Source organism: Austrofundulus limnaeus, unplaced genomic scaffold (assembly GCF_001266775.1).
Source record: "Austrofundulus limnaeus strain Quisiro unplaced genomic scaffold, Austrofundulus_limnaeus-1.0 Scaffold18, whole genome shotgun sequence".
NCBI classification, from domain to species: Eukaryota; Metazoa; Chordata; class Actinopteri; order Cyprinodontiformes; family Rivulidae; genus Austrofundulus; species Austrofundulus limnaeus.
The window spans coordinates 2,687,518-2,711,928 of NW_013952420.1; the positions used below are offsets into that span (position 1 = coordinate 2,687,518).

General features: G+C 39.5%; 1 protein-coding gene across 1 annotated transcript; it reads right to left on the reverse strand.

Annotated features, from left to right (window-relative positions):
- Positions 1-535: 535 nt before the first annotated feature.
- entpd3 (ectonucleoside triphosphate diphosphohydrolase 3) lies at positions 536-18,609 on the reverse strand. The gene is made up of 10 exons (XM_014003396.1): positions 18,284-18,609; positions 10,912-11,049; positions 10,216-10,333; positions 9,962-10,121; positions 8,175-8,334; positions 7,883-8,110; positions 6,456-6,719; positions 6,266-6,376; positions 4,075-4,212; positions 536-3,314 (listed from the first exon to the last, which is right to left on the reverse strand). Exons 2-10 carry the CDS (start codon positions 11,044-11,046, stop codon positions 3,126-3,128), a joined length of 1,503 nt encoding a protein of 500 aa, XP_013858850.1. The 5' UTR covers positions 11,047-11,049; positions 18,284-18,609; the 3' UTR covers positions 536-3,125.
- Positions 18,610-24,411: the final 5,802 nt, after the last annotated feature.

Consider the following 24,411-nt stretch of genomic DNA (forward strand, 5'->3'; position numbering starts at 1 on the left):
TGAAAAATAACTTTGATGATGCTTTTAAAAAAGATTATTGCTCAGTAACATGTTGTTCGAGTTGTGGTTTTGAGAGTGTCTGTAGAACCAGTGGGTATTGCTGTAGTTTCACGTGTCTTTCTGTTTTTTTATTTTTGTTTTTGTTTTGTTTCGTTTTCTTTTTAGACAAAACTTCAAATAAAAAAAATTAAAAATAAAACAATGACAAATAAGAGTCAATGTATTTCATCCTGCATGTACAATATATGACCACTAGAGGGTGCCATAATGTTTTTGTTTAACTACATGGTTGATAGCAACGATTAAACATTTATTTTAATTTGTTCATAAAAACTATTTTAGGCATTTGTTTTACTACTGGTTGGAAAAAGATAAAGTCTAAGTGATTTTAATATGAATATTTGAACTTTAACACTTGTCTGTTCTTGATGACATCAATTACAAAAGAAGGTTCATATCATTAATATTTCAGCTTAACATAAACCGACCTCAAGAAAATTCATTAGTGAGGTTATAGAGCAACAATCACAGCTGATGCAGTTACAGGGTATGTTTATTATGCACTAGAATAATAATGAACATTAAGATGCTCCCGAAACAGTGTGCATCTAATGAGAAATTAGCATTATGTTCTCAAGCCCAACAATAATGTTAACGAAATGCATGTATTGATTGATAGTCAGACCATAAAAACAACACAAATTTACATTTCTTTCATTGACATTGACATGTTTATGTAATCACCTTCATTTGGAACTTTATGAAAAGTTTTACATTTTTTTTGTAATTTCTTTATAAAGAAATTATTCCCTCCAACATTATGATGAGACAGTTTAATAATAACACAATGTAACACTAATATTTGCTAAGTGCTTCAATTGAGAGCAGCTAGATTCCCTTTCTTGGTTCTACAAGGTGTTTTAAATTTTGTTCAAAAGCTGTTTTGTTTTTTCGATGATAGGGTGGAACTTTGACTCTTTGAGAGCCAAAAGGATTAAATTAAAACTGAAGTCTTTCAAAAAAAGATCTAAAACTTTAAGAAGCAAGAAGGTCCAGTAGATTTTTTAAAATGGCACAATAAACATTTCAGTGGGTTATTGGGAGGCTTTCAGTCAGCAGAGTGCTGTTGAGCACCAACAAGTTTTAAACACTGCATTATTCTTAAATCAAGCGGATGCATTTAATGCAATAACATGTACTACACAGGAATAAGCATGATGATCAAAAGAGTTAGTATCACTTGCTTTTTGCCTGAAGTTCTATTATAACACATGTGAATACACATCTAGAATCTCATCAGGACATTACTTTTTTTTTTTCAAATCATACAGTGGGCAAATGGACTTTTTTATTTATTTATCTTTATTATTATATTTTTTTTGCTGCCAATTCATTCATCACTCTACTATTGTGTGCATTTTCTTGACCAAAGTCAAATAAATGATAACTGTCTGAAACGGTTTGAGTTTCCCTGAGGTAAAAATCCAACAAAATTACCTTTTTAACATTTTGTTCTCTACTATCGCAAATCTACAGGACACTCAGAGACTAAAACATTCTATCACATTTAAACATAACCAGTGTTGGTGTTGTCCTGAGTGTTTGTACCCACATGATGGACAGGCATATTCTGTGTATGACAGTTAGCTTGGAGACTCATAGTAAATATTATTCTCTAAGACTGTTGCACCACACTGAAGATGGAGTTCTGAGGTTTGAGCACAGACTGTGCCTCACACTGAGCCTCCAAATGTGCCTTATTCTCAAACATCGCAGAGTCCCTCTGAGCAGAAAACCAGACCCCAGAGACATGCAGGGGCATGGCTGGGGGATAACCCAGACTAGTCTTATTTAGACAGTGGGGCAACCGGCAACAAAAATGGGATCTATTATTGGACAAATAGGGACTGAGGAACATGTTGAAGATAGGGGAGAGTGTCCAACACCAGAGCCCCCATGGAGAGTGAAAATCTGGAGGAGAGGTGGTCGGGACACACTTGAAACTATCAGAAAATGTCTTCCTACTTAAGCCTCTTCTCTATTGTCAGATCTCACTACAATCGCTTCTTGTCTGTTTGGTTCGCTTTCTGTGGGCAGATCGTCAACAGGCAGCTTTGGCCATCGTGGTTTGATCATCCGGTAGTCTGACTTTTTTTTATGTGACTCAGCACTGTTTAAAAGGGCTTACAACTAGTTTGTCCAAAACCTCCTGGTGTACCTGCTCATTTCGATCAAGCTCAAGCTGTATGCGCTCATCTCCTAAAACAGATCAAAAGGTAAGGTTTGCTGGAGGAGTTTGCAAGTTCTGCCATGGCTTAGTCAATCCACAGGCAGCAGTCTGATGACGTCACAATTGCATGCGTGCAACGCTCGGTGTGACCCGCCTGGAACCACAGCTGGGTTGAATTCAAAAACCTTACAGGAACTGGAAATGAAGACACATTTAGTTGAAACTGAATCAAGGAGAAGCGAGTCTTCTCGACTGTCCACCAGCTCCGTGGCTGACCCTGACAAAGCCAATCTGAGAACCTCACAGAAACATTCAGTCAATGTAGTGATGTCGCTGGCCAACCTATACTGCTTGTTTTTCTTTTTGAAAACAGTGAAATGGCCCGTTTGAGTTGTCCTTTGGGCAACATCTTCAGCCTAACAACTTTTTTTTTTTGATGATTTTAGGAGTAAATTTCCCACTTTGACCAGGAATGGCACAACATGGTACTAACGTGAAGCTTACCATACAGGGTGACATTTAAACATTGATCACATGTTCCTCTGATATAAGTTGTACAAGCTCAATAGGTAGGATGGTTTTAAACAAAAGTCAAGAGAACATTTTTTAATTGACTATTTTCTACATATTGTTAAATTATACTGCAGGTCATGGACTTTGCTTAGCACGTATTTACTTGCATTAAAAAGTGGAGAATTAAATTTCAATCATTTCTATGTACAGTCGCAGATTTCATGTGAAGCTTGCCTCAGTGGATTAAGTTGAAAGAAAAAAACATAAACATTTCAATCAGCAACTCTGAACACATGCCTCAGCACATGCTACTGTAGTACATTCCTACAACTTACAAAACGCCCCTCGGTGTTCTTGCTATATCCCTCTGTTACTCCCATTTTCAGTAGCAAGTGCGAATGAGAGTGATAAACACTAGAACAGCAGTCACGATGGTTAATGCTGAAAATAAAAAGATAAGGCCGGCAAAGACGGGATTTGTCAGCGGGGGGATTTCTTTCACTTCAGACGGGATCATGTTGGACAAACTCAGCATGTAGCCCAAACTCCAGCCTATGTGCGTATCCTTTATCTGAAAGGAAGAACAGAAAATGACTGTACAACCATAGAGTCTTTGTTCTGTGCGCTGTCTGTACATCATCACATCACTCTGCATGTCTAGAAAAGCTTCACATATAGACCATCTTGTAATAAAAGCTAAACAGCAATCGCTCCAGGGTAAAAAGCATGAGTCATAGCATTCACAGCGCAGAAATGTTTGGTGATTCTGTCTACAATGGTCTACCAACGGTCATAAAAGGCTCTGAGCGGCACAGAGAACACACTAACTCACTTGTTCAAACAGAGAAGCGCTGTAACTTCCTCAGGAACAGATCAGCCTCAGAACAGTTTACGACCAATTAGGAAATTGTAGCAAGTTGTCTGACTTTTTGCAGCCTTTGACATTGCCTCCAGGGCTCTTAATAATTCCCTTCACCAGTGTTTTGTGTCCCATGCGAGAAAGATTGATTGTAAAAGACAAGGAAAGCCTTCTTTCTGACAAAGTGTGAGTATGGAAAAGGACATTTCATGATTTCCACTCAAGTTTTGAGTTATTGAGAGTGAATGATTAGCATGTCAGTGATCTGATCTGTCTCAGTCCCCAGTGGGTGGCCTCACTTACAATCCTGTACATGAGTCAAAAAAATGATTAAAAAAACCTGTTCAGCTGCTCAGTTCAACAGTTGTAATCTAGCTTTTTCATTACATGAGCATAGTTTTGTTGCAGTACAGTGATTCAAGTAATTAAAATCCAGTACCTGTTAGAATGATTTTGTTTGTGTTCAACTCACGGATTTTTCAAAGTGAATGTTTTTCCAGGTCTCTTTGTCAAACTTGTACCCATCTGCCAGGAGAGTGAGGGCGTAGTGAGTGCCATAGCAGTACGTCCGGAGGTGTTTGTCATTGATCCACGACTTTTGTTTTTTCAGCTTGAAAGAAGTTTAACAAAGTTCTGGTTTAGGATAGTGACAGGCAACAAAAACAATGAATAAACTGAATAAATTTTTATTTTAACCTCTTGAGTCCCATGCCCCCAGTACTGGGGTCAAACAGTATTTTCTGTTTTCTATTTCTGTTGACTTAGTTCTTTTAACTTTTCCTCTTTCTTTGAAAAAAAGTTGAGTCTAGTGTTGACATTACCACTTATATAAAAATTTCATATATGCTGATGCTGAATATACAGTACTTGCTGCTAATGTAGAAGTGTGTCTATGTATGTGTTACTGACATGTATAATAATTAGACACATAACCAAAACCCCAAAACTGAAGCTACAGACAGCTCATATTTCTGGCTATATGCAATAAATAAATAAATTAATTAAATTAAATTTAAAAATAAACAAATTGACATTTTCTTAACTAAAAATGAAAATACACTTCATATTATTTATGTAGCTCCTACGTTGTATGTTTAAATATGCATTTTCTATATGCAAATTGTAAGTGTCACTAAAATAATTTATGTTACGAAAAAATGTATGTTTATTTCTAACTGTTAGGTTTATGTATTTTAAGTTTTGTTTACGTTTTGAGATTCTTGTAAAATGATTATATTTTATTTCGTGTCGAACTATTTTTTGTTGGAAGTTATCGCGAGATTTGTGTACATGTGATTGTGCTGCGAGACTTGGATGAACAGAGAAGGAGTGGAAGCCTGGAGGTGAGCACGTGCAGCAGCCTTGTCTCGTGTTGTTATGGTATTTTGTAAATTTATTGGTTGTGGTGTTTTAATTATTTAATACTTTGATTTAGAACAGATAACGAAGTGATGTTCTTCTAAAACCCAACCTCCGAAGTGGCAGGCGGCCACGAGGTAACTTTGTTAAAGCACATGTCACCTGTCTGTCTGTAAATGTATCTGTCTAAAGCTTTGTGTTTTGTTTTTATAGTTTTCACGGCATTTCATAAAAAAGCCCGTCGAAAGAAAGCCGTGCCAGTGTTGTCACTTTGGAGTTACACAAATACTTTCATTTTGATATCGTATTAACCTTTATTTAACCAGACAAGTCCCACTGATCTCTTTTGCAAGGGAGGCCTGGGCCTAGAGGCAGCCTAACATGCATGTTTTTTTGTCTGTAGAAACCAGAATCCAGAGAAAACCCACACAAGCATGAAAAGAAAATGAAAACTTCACACAGAAAGACCCCAGGTCTGCGATCAAACCAAGAAACTTCTTACACTAACGCCTGGTTCGCACAGCTAAATTTTAGAAATATTGGTTGATATTCAAAACCAGAGCGACCCCACACACGTTAATAAAAAAATCATAGCAAGGGGAACTTATGAATGTTTCCCAGCTAAATTGTTACCAAACAATTTCATCATCAATATGTTGGCAAAGGCGTTTTATAATGTTTTTATAATGGTGAAATTCAACTCCTGTAAGAAGTTCTTGAAAATCAGATTTTTTTTTAAAACTGGGCCTAAGGTTTTTTCATGATTGAGTTGATTGTTAGCTTTTTATTTCACCACAAATAATCCATTGTTGAAAAAGGCCACACTCACTTATGCATTTACAAAGTAAATGTACCTTGCATGTAGACCAATAACCTTTATTTTACATGATTACACAATACTCGGAGTTATTCTCATTCACAGTGTCAGAAGTTTTAAAACTCATGGTGTATGTTCGATGTCACTGACTGTCCATCCAGCTTGATCTGCATCTCCATCTCTATTTTAGCTGTTATGCATTGACTGAGTCATCTCCTGTGTTTGTGAATCCTGGCTGTTGAACTGTTTGCTCTTTTAAACCATTTTAGGGCAAGTTCAACTTCCTCTGCATCTTGCTTCCATCCATTCATTAGTCCATTAGTGTTCACACTGAGCCATCGTGCTGCCACGTTGTCTCAGGGTTAAATAAATATGTCATAACTATGTGAGTGGCAACATCCTTCCCACACAAATGGAGACACAGTATGCAAATCTAATTGAAAATTCTATGTGATATTGTAGCTTCAGATGATTTTGGAGAACCTACCACTGTCCAATGTGTGCTGCAGAAGTTCCCAACTGATGCCTTGAACTGATCAAGATCTGTTGTGCCATTTAAAAGCAGAGCTCTGGTAAGATAGTAGAATCCAGCATATGCCTAGCAGAAAAAAACAAAAAAATCATTATTATTTTTATGTATTCACTTCTTCCTTTTGACCTGTCATAATAAATGATACCATGAACTCTCCAGTGACGGGTGGCTGCTCAACCCCATTAAAGGAACACTGTGATGATGAACAGGTTTTGAAATCAAATATGGACTTCACAATTTCTCCACATTTCTCGGAGTCTGGATCCCCAACCAGAAAGAAGTTTTGATTCAAGTTGTAGGTTTTGGGTTTTGTCGTGCACTCCGAGTTGTAAACGTCTGAGGCGATCATGGTGGTGTTGTATCCTTCGGGGTAGCAAGGGTTTCTGATGTAGGTCGGGTCAGATGATGCCTGAAACATTAAACAAATCTTCAAGTTAATATTTCAAGCCATGAACCAACAAGAAATGTACACCCAATTTTCATTCATACAAAGCATTTTTGGCATGACCATAAATCCATTAATAGAACTGCAAGTTACCAGAAATATTGCATTTCTTCCCGGCTAATGTGATGACATTGATGGTTCAATCAATACTCTTAATGACATAATGCATTCTTGACTGGTCTTCAGTAATCAGTTCTTACAGCACATTAATGGATTTTGGCTTTTACATGAAAGTTGGTTCCTTTCTTAAGTAATCTCAGGAAGCTCTTTAGTTATGATTTTACTTATTTCAGTTTGGACCTATTTTGTATACAGTGTCTTCCCAGCTTAGAGAAGAAGTCTGGAAGGGACAAATACATTTTTTTTCACAGCACTGTATGAACAATCACCAAGATACTGTCTGGTTCTTCTGCCTGTTTGTTAGGATTTTTACTTTTTTTTTCACCAGTCAATGGTTTGCATTATTGAGCTTAGGGACAACAGGGGGTTCCCTGTTTTCCACAGATGTTGAACCCTCTGAAAAAAAAATGCTCAAAACTATGCATTTTCCTGCTATTTAAATAGCTTTTTCAGGGGTGGCCACCCCTTTACAAAAACATAAAATTGCAATATGACATACAGCATTTACCGTATATCCTCACAGAAAGCATGAATTCATTTTACAAATCTGCCACAGATGAGACAGATTTTACAAGCTTCCACTTACTGCAAGTTTGCAACAGAAAAATTCTAATGGCATTCTGAAAGCTGAGAAGTTGCTCTTCATAGCCAACATAGAGTAATTTTGATAACTTCAGCCCCACTGCTGTGAGATGCTCATGAAAAAAATAACCCATCTCCCTCCTCCCACACACGCACACAGCTTGGAAGCACAAATGGATAAGATGAGAGTGACACATTCACACCGTCCCACTCCTAGAGGAGAGTAGAGGAGAGGAGAGGAGAGCGGTGGGAAAGCTGGTCTCATTTTGATCCCAGGCTATTGATGGAACATTTGGGGCTTTAACCCCAGAAGTCCAGTTCTAATGACACATCTGAGTGCAAATGTAGTGAGAACCCAACCCCAGTAATTATAACTTTCACAAACATGTTTGCTTTCATCTGTACACAAAGGACAAGTCGTATACCTGGATTATCTTGTCAAGAATCCTCTTATCTGCTTCATTTTTGCCATAGCAGAGGAAACTGTGAGTGTAGACCGTATAGGGGTAACCGTAGAGTTTGACCTTCAAGTAGTCAGACCCATTTCCATTCTCCTCAACTTGAAAGGCAATCTGTGTTGATGCTCCACCAAGGTCCATGGAGCCGACTGTCTTTGACCCGTGTGGACGCACGTAAGTGTTCCATAGGTTTTTCTGTAAACAGGAACAAGATGAGTAACTTCAAATAGAACATATAGTACTGCTCCTACTGTCCTACCTCCAAGAAATTTCCCATCAAGTAGTTGACCGTGATCCACCCATACAGCCCTTCTTCCTGTCCGGTGATGATGGAAGCGTTCTGGAAGTCGAAGGACGATGAAATCAGGTATTCTCTAAGACTATCCATGATTTCATTCGATTTCTGTTCATCTTTCTGACTTCAAAAACAGAGAAAAGCAAGATGGAAATGTTGGCAACCTACGATAAAACTTTAAGAAAATTTATATTAAAGGCAGTAATAAACAGTGTCTATGTGTTCATTCTGCCTGTTGTTACAGATAGCAATGCTAACCATGCTAATCACAGAAAACATTGGTAAAAGAAATATTTTACTAAAATATACACTTTAGTTTTGATGAAAAGTTTTGTGTAGCATGTCTCTCTACAACCTCGTTCACATCTCTTTACCTTACCATTTACCATTACATTACCACATGTTCAGATCAGATCAGAGATCAGATAATATTCACATGTAGCCATGACCCACAGTGTGTTGTCCATGAGCAACAGTGTGACAATAGCTCTGTTGATATTCCTTATAACAGATGTGATGCAGTAGAAGTAAAAGAGCATAATATAATTTGAGACTTTACAGTTCTCTGCATCAGAGCAAAGGCTTAAGATTTTAACCTATAAAACCTACAAATTCCACAGAAAAACTGTGAACTGAACAGGTTCACTGTTTATTTTATGTATTTACATTTAAATAACCAAGCAAATCCCTTTAAAATCACAGATCTTTTTTGCAACAGAGGCCTGGGAACATTTACATGTCCGTCTATGTTCCTACCCTCACCTATGGCAACAAACTTTGGGTAGTGATCAAATGAACAAGATCCTGGATCTTGGAGGTTGAAACGAGTTTTCTCCACATGGTAGCTCGGCTCTCCATCATAGATTGGGTGAGACGTTCAGAGATGTGGAGACTCCCCCATATCGAAAGGATCCAGTTGATGTGGTTCAGGCATCTGGTAAGGATGCTCCCTGGGTGCCTCTCCAGAAAGATGCTTCATGCATGTCCGACTGGGAAGAGACCCAGGAAAAGACCCAGGACATGGTGGAGAGACTCTCGTTTGGCTTGGGAAAGCCTTGGAATCCTTCCAGTGGGGCTGGAAGAGGAGGGTGGTGAAAGAGAGTTTTGTCATCCTTGCTCAAACTGCTGCCTCAGCAACAAGTGGAAGGCAGCCTAACATAACTGTATTTGGTCTGTGGGAGGAGAAAACCCAGAGAAAATCTGTGCAAGCATGAAGAGAAGATGCAAACTCCAAAAAGAAAGGTCCCTGCTCCGACCTGTGGATTGAAACTACGATCTTCAAGGCATCTAGACTGTTGTCTTCAGAACAATCCCAGAGATGGTGTCTTAGTCATCTTAAACCAGTTAGCAGCTGAGGCAGATGTTTTTAAAACTCAGACATGCAGGTTATATATGCATGTAATGTAGCTCTGGTTAAATTGTGTTTAGACTAGCAAATATGTGAATAAAATCTTCCCACTTCCAAAGGCGGTCGTGAAGACGTCATCAATGTGTATTGAGTCCATTCAGATCTGTATTGAGCAATATCCATATGCCATTCAAGTGCTCAGGACAGATGTTAGTGCCAGGTATGAAAGGGGTGTATCTCACAAATTATAATAAGAAAACAACAATCCTATAGTTCACATAAAGCTATAGGTCATAAAAATCTCAGTATCAGCAGAAATCTGAATAAAGCTATCCGAACCAGACAGGAATAAAATAAAATGCACTGATGTGTCATTATCAGGAATAACTAAAACCATTCTTACTGTAGCAGTCTCATTCCAGCTGTAGCTCCCAGAAAGAGAGGTGTTCTTCCGTGCTTTTCAGTAGGAATGGTTTCTTTGATTTTACTTATACAATTTTCAAATCCTCTCCATGTTTGCGCATCTGACTGAGGATCAACCTTCATACCTGAGATGGCAACACCTGTGGAGATAAAGTTGTGCTATGATTATGTCTTTATTTATTTTTTTAAACATACATTTTTTTTGTGGAGGGGGGGATTTTTTTGTTATTTTACCTTCAACTTTACAGTTCATTTTCTCCGTCACGACTCCTGTCTCATTCTCCTTCTCCCCCGGCCATTCATACAGGTACACATTGGAACGGGATGAACCAGAGTCTATCACTATCCCATACTGTTACAAACAGAATGATTAGGAAAACTTTGATAAAGTCATATAATCATATACCAGCATACTGTATCACACTATACACACAGTGTATTAGAACACAGCCTCTGGAACAAAAACTATGCAGCACTGTAAATCATTTTATGTCTATCATAAAAGGGTGTGTTTAACTACATCATCGTCTGTTTAATCTCCCATCTGATATTTTTTCCCTTCTTACAAACCACAAACCAAAGGAACAAGTAGTCCAGGAAGATGCATTCCCATTCTTAGCTCCCTGAGTAAAGACATACTCTCCATGCTTTACCCTTTCCTTTTGTGTTGACCTTTCCCTTTCAATATGTATCCATTAATAAGCTTTCTTTGATCCAGGGTTCCTATTAGTGAACAGACATTTGAATCATCAATGCAACTACGAATTTACAGCAGGTATTACACTAATACCTCAAGTGTTCATTGAATATTTTCTTTTAAAACTTTGCTAAAAAGTAGAGAAGCCTAAGGTTTCTGAATGAGTTGCAAAGCATGCATGAGTTCTGAATGCATCCAAAGAGATCTGTGCTGATGATTGTGTGTGTATTCACCTCCATGCCGTACTCTTGACTCTTTAATGTTTTCTGGATAACAGCAACAGCAACGAGGGCAGCAATACCGGCCAACAGGAGAAAAATCACTCCTGCTATGCGACACTTGTAGCCCACTTTCTTTTTGGGAGCCATTTCCTGTCGGCGAAACAGAGTTAAAGCTTTCACTAAAGGCTTTTGAAAAGAAATCTAGACGCACACTAACTGCAGTACCCTTTGAATGATATGAAGTAAATGTATTATTTGACTTAATTGTCGGAAACAGTGATGACTGCGCTGGGATAGTTTCACTAAAGGCACATCTAATGCACCAAGCAGTTACTGAAAAGGAGCCTCATGATCCTTATGATCGGCAGGGCATTGCTGCGTTTGTTCAGTGTAATGTTTTTCCACCTTAGTGCCAAAGTAGATTTGACTTTGCAGAAAGATTCGGGGTGTGATTTTAATGATTGAGTATGTCAGCAAACACATAAGAAAATACTTTGCAGTCTTTGAGTGCCAATCAGAAAGGAAATAAAATCAAATATGATGAGGCTTGTAAAAAACTTAGTTGTCTTATTAAACCCAGAGAGTAATCATGTCATGGCTAATTAGTCCCAACATGAAGATGAGTGCAGTTGTACTAAATTACAGTAAGTACATGATCACTCTGTTCACAACACTGACAGTTTGGAAGTGAAGTGAGGACAATGGGGGTTTGGCTTGGGAACATTACAACAGTAAAATTCAACATTACTATTGTATTGGATAAAAACATATGGTGCTTTAGATTTTCAAATATGATCTGTGTTACTCTTTTACACCTTTTTGTTTCACTATAAACTACGGAAAGTCCCAAATGTTTATAATCGCTGTGTGTCTGGAACCACTTTGATACATCTGTTTGTTCTCAGAGACAGAAAGATTTGTTTCATTCCAGGTCAGTCAGGTTTTGATGCAGAAACAGAAGAAATGTTTGGGAGGTTAAAAAATGTAAATATATAAATACGTTCCTGGGCTTACAGCCATTTCCAAAATTCTTACTCACACTGCAAAAAATGATCATCTAATGATGTTGTAAAAAACAGAGATATTTGACACTGCAGTAATTTATGTGGGGGCGGGGGGTCCACAAGAAATGTGATTAGCTACTTTTTTAAATCAACTGTCTATCCGTCCGTCTGTCTGTCCATTTTCTGTCACTTATCCGGGTTTGGGTCACAGGGGCAGCAGCCTAAGCAGAGAGAACCAGACTTCCCTCTCCCCGACCACTTAGGCCAGCTCATCTGGGGGAATCCCAAGATGTTCCCAGGCCAGCTGAGAAACAGTCCCTCCAGCGTGTCCTGGGTCTTCCTTTAGGCCTCCTCCCAGTGGAACGTGCCCGGAACACCTAAACAGGGAGGCATCCAGGAGGCATCCTAACCAGATGCCTGAGCCACCTCAACTGGCTCCTCTCGATGTGGAGGAGCAGCGTCTCTACTCTGAGTCCCTCCCGGATGACTGAGCTTCTCACCCTATCTCTAAGGGAGAGTGCAGACACCCTGTGAAGGAAACTCATTTCAGCCACATGTTTCTGCGATCTCGTTTTTTCAGTCACTACCCAAAGCTCGTGACCATAGATGAGAGTAGGAACGTAGACCAACCAATAAATCGAGAGCTTCACCTTCTGGCTCAGCTCTCGCTTCACCATGACAGACCGGTACAGCACTCGCATCACTTCAGATGCAGCACCAATCCACCAGTCGATCTCCCTCTCCATTCCTCCCTCATTCGTGAACAATACCCCAAGATACTTAAACTCTTCCACTTGGGGCAGGACCTCCTCCCCGACCCGGAGAAGTTCAACCTGCCCTTTTCTGGCTCAAGACCATGGTCTCGAATTTGGAGGTACTGATCCTCATCTCAGCCGATCACACTCGGCTGCGAACTGCTCCAGTGAGAGCTGGAGATCACGATCTGATGAAGCCAATAGGACCACATCATCTGCAAAAAGCAGAGATGTGATCCTAAGGTCACCAAAAAGGATCCCCTCAACACCTTGGCTGCGCCCAGAAATTCTGTCCATAAAAGTTATGAACAGAATCGGTGACAAAGGGCAACTTTGGCAGGGTCCAACTCTCACCGGAAATGAGTCCAATGTGGACCAAGCTCTGGCACCGGTCGTACAGGGACCTAACAGCCTGTATCAACGGGCCTGGTACAGTACCAGTGGTACCCCATACTCCCGGAGTAACTCCCACAGGAGTCCCTGAGGGACACGGTCAAATGCCTTCTCCAAGTCCATGAAACACATGTAGACTGATTTGGCAAACTCCCATGCACCCCCCAGGAGCCTGCTGAGGGTATAGAGCTGGTCCGCTGTTCCACGACCAGGACAAAAACCACAATGCTCTTCCTGAATCAGAGATTCAACTATCCGATGGACCCTCCTCTCCAAGAACCCCTGAATAGACCTTACCAAGGAGCCTTAGTAGTGTGATTCCCCTATTGGAACACACTCTGCGGTCCCCCTTTTTAAATAGGGGTACCACCACCCCAGTCTGCCAATCCAGGGGAACTGCCCCCAATGTCCACGTGATACTGTAGAGTCACGTCAACCAACGCAACCCCACAACATCCAGAGCCTTAAGGAACTCGGGGCGAATCTCATCCACCCCCCGGCACCTTGCCACCGAGGAGCTTTTTAACCACCTCGGTGACCTCAGCACCATAGATTGGAGAGTCCAACCCATGGTCCTCAGGCTCTGCTTCCTCATGAGAAGAATGTCAGTTGGACTGAGGAGATCTTCGAAGTATTTTGCCCACTGACCCACAACGTCCCGAGTTGAGGTCAGCAGCACACCATCCCCACCATAAATAGTGTTGGTGGTGAACACCCCCCCCCCCAACCACGAGACGCCGGATGGTGGACCAGAATCACCTCAAAGCCGTACGGAAGTCTTTTTTCATGGTCTCTCCAAACTCCTTCCATGCCTGAGTTGTTGCCTCAGCGACCACCCAAGCCGCAATCCGCTTGGACTGCCAATACCTATCGGCTGCTTCCGGAGTCCCACAGGCCAAAAAGACCTGATAGGACTCCTTCAGCCTGACAGCATCCCTCACTGCCGGTGTCCACCAGCGGGTTCAAGGGTTGCAGCCATGACAGGCACCGACAACCTTAAGGCCACAGCTCAGGTAAGCCACCTCGACAATGGAGGTACGGAACATGGCCCACTCAGACTCAATATCCCCCACCTCCCCCAGAATGTGTTCAAATTTCTCCCAGAGGTGTGAGTTGAAGCTCTGATGGGAGACTGCCAGATGTTCCCAGCAGACCTTCACTGTACGTTTGGGTCTGCTAGTCATCCTCCTCCACCAACGGAGCCAACTCACCACCAGGTAGTGGTCACTTTACAGCTCCACCCCTCTCTTCACCCGAGTGTCCAAGACATGCGGCCACAGATCAGATGAAACGACAACAAAGTTGATCATTGAACTGCGGCCTAGGGTGTCCTGGTGCCAAGAGCAAATATGGACACCCTTATGTTTGAACATGGTGCTCATTGTGGACAAACCATGATGAGCACAGAAGTCCAATAACAAAACACTGCTCAGGTTCAGATTGGGGGGTGGGTTCCCTCCCAACCACGCCCTCCAGGGCTCACTGTCATTGCCCATGTGAGTGTTGAAGTCCCCCAGCAGAACAAGGGAGTCTTCATTAGGAGCACCCTCCAGCACCCCATTCAAGGACTCCAAAATGGGTGGTTAGTCTGAACTGTTGTTAGGCGCATAGGCAAAAACAACTGTATAAATCAACTGTAATAATTCTTTTTAAAAAGCTTTGGGGGGGGGGGGGGGAGCATTATGTATTTTCTAGGCACGTAGTTCAATTCTATACCACAGTCACATAACTATGTTGCCGTCAGTTGTTATAAAAACTCTATAATTATCAAAAAACAAAAAAACTAAATGCCTTGAAATTGGCCTCTGTCTCTGAACCTCCTACAGTTATTACAATTTAAAAGTTATGCCCTTTTAAAGACAGGTTTTATGATAGAACAAGTTTCCAAAGATAAAAACCCTATCCTGTAAGACATTATCTGCTTTGTTTCCACCTCCTGTCCACACATGGGTGTTTCTTTATTTATTTATTTATTTATTTATTTATTTATGAATAAAACTGATATTCAATAAAAATATATAAAGTTTTCTCTTCTGTACATTTCATTGATTTCTTGGTGCCCAAAAAGGCAACAATGAAATGTTTTTACTGTTTTCCTGTTTCATCCTGATTGTGTCGCCTATAAACTTTATGTGTTAAAATTGTGGAGAACTGAGAGAAAATCTTAAACTGTATAAAAAAACTGATTTTAAGAAACTCTTTAGCCATTCTGTATTTTCATATGTCTGTGTGGAGATTTGTGCCATGTAGTGATGTTGCAAAGGTTTTTCAATGTTTTTGAGCTACAAAAGAGCTAAAATAATTCCTAATCCAGGTGCTTAGATGAATAAAGGATGAATGCATTTCCTAAAGGCATTCACAATTTAATTATATCTATAAAATGGAATAATGCATCTTTTATTGAGCAGATCAAAGGTGAAGGAAAACGAAATCTTTTGACAAAACCTCAGACACTAAATCAGATTCTGCTCTGGAAAAGAAAATATGATACAATACAGCAAACTATGGCTAATCCCCTCACAATGACAGTATTTGGCCATAGAAAGTGGGATAAAAAGGCTCCTCCATCAAGAAAATGATCTAAAACACACTTTAAAGATTCACAACAATTGTGAGATTCTTTTTTATGAGGCTGGTGCATGACTAAAAACATTTGCCAGCAGGGATACAAAAGGATGACACTAATTTCCGATGAACATGCCTGAGCCTATTTTTATTTCTTTTTCTTTTCCTTTTTGTCATTATGAAACATGACAAAAAATTATTAAGGTTGGAATAATAAATACAGTGTGCTTTGTTTGCACAAAGAAAACAAAATTATTATTTTTTGCCCTTAGCAAGTGATTGCGTGCAATAACCTAAATACAACTATTAAAGTTATATCTTTCTTTTTCTGCTGAAAGTTTTAGAAAGTGCCACCACTTTTAGATAAATACAAATACATTAATGAGCTCATGTTCTTATCACTCATGTCATGTTGTGTTATGAAAACACAAACTCTGACCACACATTAAATTTTTGACCAACTTTTTAGGAATAACAAATCAGTGTCACTGAACTTTATGGCAAGCTCCTGTTGACATAAAGTTTAACATTTTTTTTACAAACATTTGTCATTTGTTTGTCTGTTGCATAAGTGACACATTTTCATCAACCACCACCAAAAAGTCAAGACAGGTAATAATGATAATGATAATGTTTTTGCTCAACTCTCTGTCTGCTGCAAACTATCTCCTGAACCACCAGACATTTTTATGCAACTTGCAGGAAGTAATATTTGCATTTGTAGTATTTACAACTGATTAACTTTGGGAGTCAATCCAATTTGAGATGGCTTCCACAGCCAACTGACCTTGAAAAAGACTATAAATGGATCTGAGTCCAGTTTTACAAGTATTGACCTAAAATCTGGTGTGGTAGAAGCTGGGACTGATCTCCAACACATTCCGAGTGCTAACAGATTTCACAAAGTTTTAGTTTAAAATGTCAAAAATTATTTGGAGTCAACTCAATCTTTCTCTTAGCAAAATATGTCAGGAAACACTGGACAGAATATAATGAAACTTTCTGAAAATAAAATAATCATTGTATTTACATTGTATTTACTAAAATTTTAGGTCAATCCAATGCAAGATAGCGGGCAAAGCTAATCGATATTAGCCAACACAAAATTGTTTATTACTTTATTAATGTTGCAGAAAATGAGCTAAAATTTGATGTGGGAGTAGTTGAGTCATTCACAACACATACTGTGAGGTTTATCTTACAGGAGTTCAGGAATAGTGTTGTTTTAAAGGTTTGATCAAAACTCCAGTCTTTCTTATCATAAGATGATCACTGTTTAAAAGATGGTGGCTGATAATCATTCCTTTAAGATTTCAAAAATTATTAATCATTGAAATTGATTTTTTAACTGTTGTTTTTTCGAAAGACAAAATCTCTGTGGTTCCAGACTCATATGTGTGTCCTCCCTACAATGGGTAGTTTAGTTTCTAATTAACAAAACATGATTTGCAAAAGAAAACTGTAAAACCCAGAGAAAAAATAACAATGTGCATGGACAGGGGGGAACATTTTATGAATTCCAGTTAGTAAAATATTTGTGATTTTGTCTTTGATTTTTCTCTTCAACCTGTAAAGTGTTTAGTAAAATCATTACCCTGATGAGAGTGACACCTTTGCTGACGTCTGACTAAAAATGATTCAAATCAGTAACCAAGCCACAGGCTTTCTGCTATAAATGAAGAGCCATTCATTCACATTTGATTTGTTCATAAATCTGATTATAAACAATAATATATATTAAAATAAACATATGCCAAACTTGATACTCCAAACTGTCAGGGAGTTTCAGTGGTGCTTGTGTTTCAGCTTCCATTAACTTGGCCATTTCTCCAACCTGACACCTTATACTTCTGAGCACTTCAACCAGGTGGTAGCACTAAATGGAGATAATGGGAGATAACTGGTTTCTGCTCACTTCAGGTTTTGCAGCTAATTTTGTTCTGCTTGCATTTTTCACAGCCCTTTCGACTCCTCGCAACAAGGATATTGATCAGCCAGCGGTCATTCCTCAGCAATTCAGCTGGTTCACCTCAACAGATCTGCATCTATCTAGTGAAGAGGCATCTTGAAAGTTTGGCCTTTGTAGCATCAGAGTCTTCTCTGGAACATAATGAGCTGCTGAACGCAGTAAATAAATGTGTGCAACTTGTTCAAGATGTTCATGCAAATATTATTCATCTGATCGAATGATTCAGAGACAATCACTTTAAAAGGTTTGAAATTGTTAATAATCGTAAAAAATGTACCAAGTCAAGTTAAAATTGTAAGACAGATATTATTAAATTCACTTTATTACTGTTTCTTAAAATGCTGTAGCATTTAAAAAAAGTGTTACGCACCTACAAATGCCATGCCTCTGTTATGTCAGCCTCTACATCAACAAGTTATCTAAAAAAATATATCCTGAACAATTAAAGTCAAACAAAAAGTTTAAAAACACAGCAATATAAAGTTTGGAGTAAAAAATAGTACTGAGCACATTTTGTTCCTTCAGTTGCAGGCTGAATGGTGAACTGAAACGTTAACTGATTTACAGTAGATAAGTTGGACTTTAGCTGCATTATACTTCAACAAAAACTAACTCCATTATATTTTACACCATTTCCTGCACATATCTTAAATATACACTAATGTGTGAAATTGAACATAACATGCTGAGGACCTTACCTTGAGGAGCTGTCTGTGCAGATCAAGGCTGGCAGTGTTTGGTGTAGGAGGGAGACACTGAGGATGAGATGCAGAGAAGCAGCCGCCAACACAGGAGCATCAGAGGGAAGGAGAGAGGCAGAGATCCAGAGAACCAGGGAGGGTGTTGTGAGTGGGAGACATTCAGAAAGCGACTGCCCCACAACAGCTCAAGTGGAGCTGCTTAAAGCAACTCAGAATGGGGATGAGTGAAAACATGGGAGGAGCAGTGTGTGTAAGTATGTTCCAGCTGTTACCACTCTCTGCACACCGGTGCAACACAGCAGCTGTGGACAACAATGCTCTTTGTTCACTGCGTATCCCCTACTGTCTCAAAACAAGTGTTTCTGAGTAAAAATGAAGCCCAAATAAGATAAATGGATTGTGGTTGAATGTTCGAAGCAAGCGTTATCACAGTCAGCTTTGCAATGACTAGACTAAAGTAAAGGCTCAGGAACCACACAGCCAATCAGGGATGTGTTCATACCTGCAGGCTCACTCTTCCAGGTTTGCTCTAATTTCTCACAAAGGAATCTGTGAGTCATTTGTGTGAAAACATGGGGACATCATTGTGCCTGACAGAAAACTGTTACTTGAAAAACATTTCTTGCTGTGAGCCATTTCAGTGTGTTTGTTTAGCTTTCTGTGAAGGCTGGAGAGTGCTGAAAGCTTGCTTTTAATCACGGTAAATGTTTCTGTCCATGCACGCAGACATGGGTTTGAATTTTTGAGGCACTTTCTGGAAACATGAGAAGCACTCTCATTCACGAGTGTCTGCCTGTGCTACATTATTTAATGAGAGCAGAGAGTCAGCAAAGTAATGTTTAACTAACAAAGTAGAGCTTCGTGAACTTGATTCATTCTGGAAAAATAAAATACATGATTTTTATTTGAGAATTTTAAAAATACTTTAATTCAGTATTTTTTCAGTTGTATCAAAAGACTTCAAGAAAGGACCAAGCATCTTCTATGACTTCCATTGTCATATAGCTGAAATGAGAACATAAGCACCAGGAACATATCTGGAAAAATAAATATTGGGGAACACAAAAAGAACATGAAGAACATGGGTACTGGGGAACTTCGGTATGAGGAAACACAGGTGCCTGGGAACTTAGGTAACAGGCAACATAGGTACCAGAGAACAAGGGTACCAAGGAATAGGTACCAAGGAATGTAGGTAAAAAGGAATGTAGGTACCAGGGACCAAAGGTACCAAAGAATGTAGGTACCAAGGAACATAGGTACCGGGTAACATAGGTACCAAGGAACAAGGATACCAAGGAACTTAGGTACCAAGGAACATAGGTACCAGGGAATATAGGTACCAGGAAACATAGGTACCAAGGAACATAGGTACCAATGAATGTGGGTACCAAGGAATGTAGGTACTGGGGGAGATAGGTACCAAGGAACATAGGCATTAAGGAACATAGGTACCAGGGAACATAGGTACTGGAGAAATTAGGTACCAAGGAATTTAGGTACAGGGGAACATAGGTAACAAGGAACATGGATATCAAGGAACTTAGGTACCATGGAACATAGTTACCAATGAATGTAGGTACCATGGAATGTAGGTACCAGGGAACATACTGTAGGTACCAGGGAATATAGGTACCAGGGAACATAGGTACCAAGGAACATAGGTAGCAAGGAACATAGGTACTGGAGAACCTAGACACCAAGAAATTTAGGCACAGGGGAACATAGGTACTAAGGAACATGGATATCAAGGAACTTAGGTACCAGGGAACATGGGTACCAATGAATGTAGGTACCAAGGAATGTAGGTATCAGGGAACATAGGTACCAGGGAATATAGGTACCAGGGAACATAGGTACCAAGGAACATGGGTACCAAGAAACTTAGGTACCAATGAATGCAGGTACCAAGGAATGTAGGTACCGGGGAAGATAGGTACCAAGGAACATAGGTATTAAGTAGCATAGGTACCAGGGAACATAGGTTCTTTAGAACTTAGGTACCAAGGAATTTGGGTACAGGGGAACATAGGTACCAAGGAACATGGATATTAAGGAACTTAGGTACCAGGGATCATAGGTACCAGGGCATATAGGTACCAAGGAACATAAGTACCAATGAATGTAGGTACTAAGGAATGTAGGTATCGGAGAAGATAGGTACCAACGAACATAGGCATTAAGGAAAATAGGTACCAGGGGACATAGGTACTGGAGAACTTAGGTACCAAGGAATTTAGGAACAGGGGAACATAGGCACCAAGGATCATGGATATCAAGGAACCTAGGTACCAGGGAATTTAGGTACCAAGGAATGTAGGTATTGGGGAACATAGGTACCAGGGAATATAGGTGCCAGGAAACATAGGTACCAAGGAACATGGGTACCAAGGAACTTAGGTACCAGGGAGCATAGGTACCAGGGAATATAGGTACCAGGGAACAAAGGTACCAAGGAACTTGGATATTTAGGAACATAGGTATCAGGGAACATAGGTACCAATGAATGTAGGTAACAAGGAATGTAGTTCCCGGTTAAGATAGGTACCAAAGAACATAAGTATCAAGGAACATAGGTCCCAAGGAACATAGGTACTGGAGAACTTAGGTACCAAGGAACTTACATACAGGGGAATGTAGGTACCAAGGAATTTTGGTACCAAGGAACATGGGTACCAAGGAGTATAGGTAATGGAGAACTTAGGCACCAAGGAACTTAGGTACTGGGGAACATAAGGATAACACCAAGACATACTTGTTCACCACTTTATCTTCAAGATATATAGTGGAGTTATTATTACCCATCATTATAGTGGCAATAATTGTGGGTTTCCTTGATGTTTTGATCAGTTAAAGCACAACACATTCTCACACAATGACAGGTGACTTGAGGTTCAGTGTTTTAATCAAGGGCAGATTGGCCTGTAGTGAGGGAAATCTATCAAATTCAGGATAGCTGCCACAGCTAACCAACCTTAGCCAATACAAAACAGCCAAATTTACAGCTTTTGACACCTGTCTTGAACATTGATTTCAATTGGAACTCTGTCTTGCAGACCTACATGATGTGTAGTGTGTGATTGGTCAGAACTTTGTGGGTGTGTTATTTTATGGAGAGCAGCACGTTTTTGTGTGTTGTTTTGCTGAAAATGGTCCACTTCATTTGTTCATTTTGCAAGATGGACAACTTTGAGGAGCAGCTCATCTGGTCCAATTGAGCAGGCAAACATGCCACTGACATTCACATCTTCTTTCTATCTCAGCACCTAACAATAATTTTTTTCTTTTTCCTTTGACTCCTTATTCAGCAACACAAGCCCCTCAATTAATACATCATTGTGTGAAAAAAAAAACACCTCTCTATCCTGATGTCACTGTTGTCGTTTATTTGCTTACCTCTAATTTACACTGCATGCGTTCTGGCCCCGTTCCGCTCCGGTCCGACCTCCACAGCAAATACACACCCATTATAATCAATGAGAGTGTTTACAATGGCTGCGCACGGCGGTGGTGAGCGGCGGTGCAAGGATGGCAGACCGGCAAAATTAGAACAGATCCTATTTTTGCTGGACGCAGGAGCTGCACCGGAGTTAATTTTCAAGGAGTACGTCGCACCAACAGGAAAAGAAACGAGCACAACATCCGTATTTACAAAATAAGACACTATTAGGCGGGATAATTTGTCTGAATAATGTCGAAATCCCAGCTATATTAATGAATACATGGATATACTTCTACACAAATGCTGTCAGAATTAATTGTCCTGTTTGGGAAGAAGATGGAAACAAGTAGCATGAAGCATATGTGTACACACGCGATACACGTGGATTTAATTTTGAAATCAGAAGTTTCAGAAAGATGACAGCGATACAATGTCAACATAAATATCAAAAGCCTTTATATTTATGCTTTCAGCTGTGTTTAGAGTTTGTCTTTCACAAAATTAATTATTTTTGCTGTGACTTCCACATCACTGGATTTATTGCGCAATCTCCTTCCTGCACACCCTCTGTCGGACCTGAGCGGACGCTGTATAAATTGAGACTCAAATGAACAGCTGCGACCTGCACATGGTAGCAGAGCGGAGCCAGAACGCATGTAGTGTAAATTAGGGGTTAGCTATACTTGACGTCTGCTACAGTGAAAGTGATGTGGGAGGGCAGAGAGAGAAATTATGATAATTCATCCCCCACATCTTTTATGTGAATATAAACAGTTAGTATGGCAAGAATGTCCAAAGTCACTGATACCCTTTCTCATGTATTGTTCAAGTATAAACCAGGCTTCACTCTCAACATGTACTCTGAGCACTGAGATATGTATTTAAAAACTTTGCATGCAAAACAGTAGATGATGTGCATTCTTTAAGGAATGCTATGTAATATGCTCTAGGGTTGCAAAACTACATGGCACTCATCCAAATATAGCTATTGATTTGTTTTTCTGCAGTGACACAAACTGATTCTCATGTTTTTCTGCTAAAGGCAAAACCAGTGGTTCGTTTTTTTCACTTGTAGTTTTTTGGTTTTGTTTTCTGTTTCTGTTTTGTTTGCCTTTTCTTGTTCTGATTAATATTTGTTTCTACATTTCCCACACTCTGTTTGTAATCCTTGTAATGTCCCTCAGTACAGCTAGGTACACGTTTTCCGTTACTACGTGTTGGGATCCTCCCCTGTATTCTCATGCCCCGTCATGTTCTGGGTTTCCCATTGCTACTAGATTATCCTGTCTGCTCAGTGTTTCTTTTTTTTTTTTTTTTGGAAATAAAAGAGAAGTGTAATGTTTTCACACATCATCACACAACAGGTTCTGTCACTAAGGAAATAACATATATCACCACTCTGTTAATCAGATTTTCTCATAATGCAAGTAAAGATGTTAATATTCACATATGTGACATTCAGGTCATCAAATCTCTGGATCCCCACAAAGAGCCATTCATCCCATTTCTAATGTTGATTGAGAATCTTCACCAACTTATTCACATGATAACAAATGTTTTATAAAAATTACATCATGTTAACCTGTTTATTTAACATTTAAACAATAAATCAGGCATGGATAACAGTTGATGTTATTATCCCAACACCAGACAACTTATTCTGCATTCCCTTCAGTAGTTTTTCTGAGTACTAACTCTATGACACATTTTATGAATGTACACATAGTCTTTAGAATTCTAAAATGAAAGTACTAATCTGTCAGAAAAAGATAGTCAAAGTGTTTTTTTCTTTCTTTCAGCAGGCTGTGAATGTGCAGTTTGTGGGAGTATTTTTAGCTGCCTAACAAGAGACCTGAAACCCGCTGGTTGAAATGAGCCGGAAAGGCAGCACCCTGAAAATTAAATTTGAACAAAGAGAAGAAATAGAAGAAGCCTCAGATCCAGATTAGACACATTTACCTCGGCTGATATGCTGTCTCCACTGAAGTGGTGCTGAGGTGTGTCTGTTCTAGTGTTGCAGGGTTTGGAAGGATTTTCTGTATGGGTAAAAACAAAAAACTGCAAAAGTTATTGCTGGTCAGATGTTTGTGTTCAAATGACCAAACAAACCAAAGTTGCAAATTTGAGGTTCAGTTTGAAGCATGACAGGATTTTCTTTGCACCTTTTGTAAAAACAAAATATGACAAACATAATCAGAATGATGTCTCTCTGAGTTCTATAAGCTGATAGTGTAAATAATGATGTGAACACTTTATTTTGAATGTTAGACATCTCTTTAACCAACAAAATGTCACCTATAGTGCAAATCTAGTGCAGATATATACAGCGGGTAAAATAAGCATTGAACATGTCACCGTTTTTCTCAGTAAACATGTTACTAGAGGTGCTAATGACATGAAATTTTCACCAGATGTCGGTAACAACCCAAGTGATCCATACATACAAAGAAATCAAACCATAAATGTCCAGAAATTAAGTTACAGTATTTGTAATAATGTGGAATGGCACAGGGAAAAAGTATTGAACACATGAAGAAAGGGAGGTGTAAAAAGGCATGGAAAGCCAAGACACCAGCTGAACTCTCTCAGTAATTAGAAAGCAAGCTAATATCAGGTGGTTCAGTCCCAAATGATGGCCAGGTATCACACAAGAACCATCTGATGATGGGTAAAAGTAAAGAGC

What these genes read in the sequence shown, in the direction of transcription:
- entpd3 (XM_014003396.1), bottom strand. Translation starts at nt 11,046, where the DNA reads ATGGCTCCCAAAAAGAAAGTGGGCTACAAGTGTCGCATAGCAGGAGTG. An exon ending in GCTGGAATGAGACTGCTACA is followed by an intron (nt 8,335 to 9,961) that starts GTAAGAATGGTT and finishes CTGTTTTTGAAG; the next exon opens with TCAGAAAGATGAACAGAAAT. An exon ending in TGATGGGAAATTTCTTGGAG is followed by an intron (nt 8,111 to 8,174) that starts GTAGGACAGTAG and finishes TCCTGTTTACAG; the next exon opens with AAAAACCTATGGAACACTTA.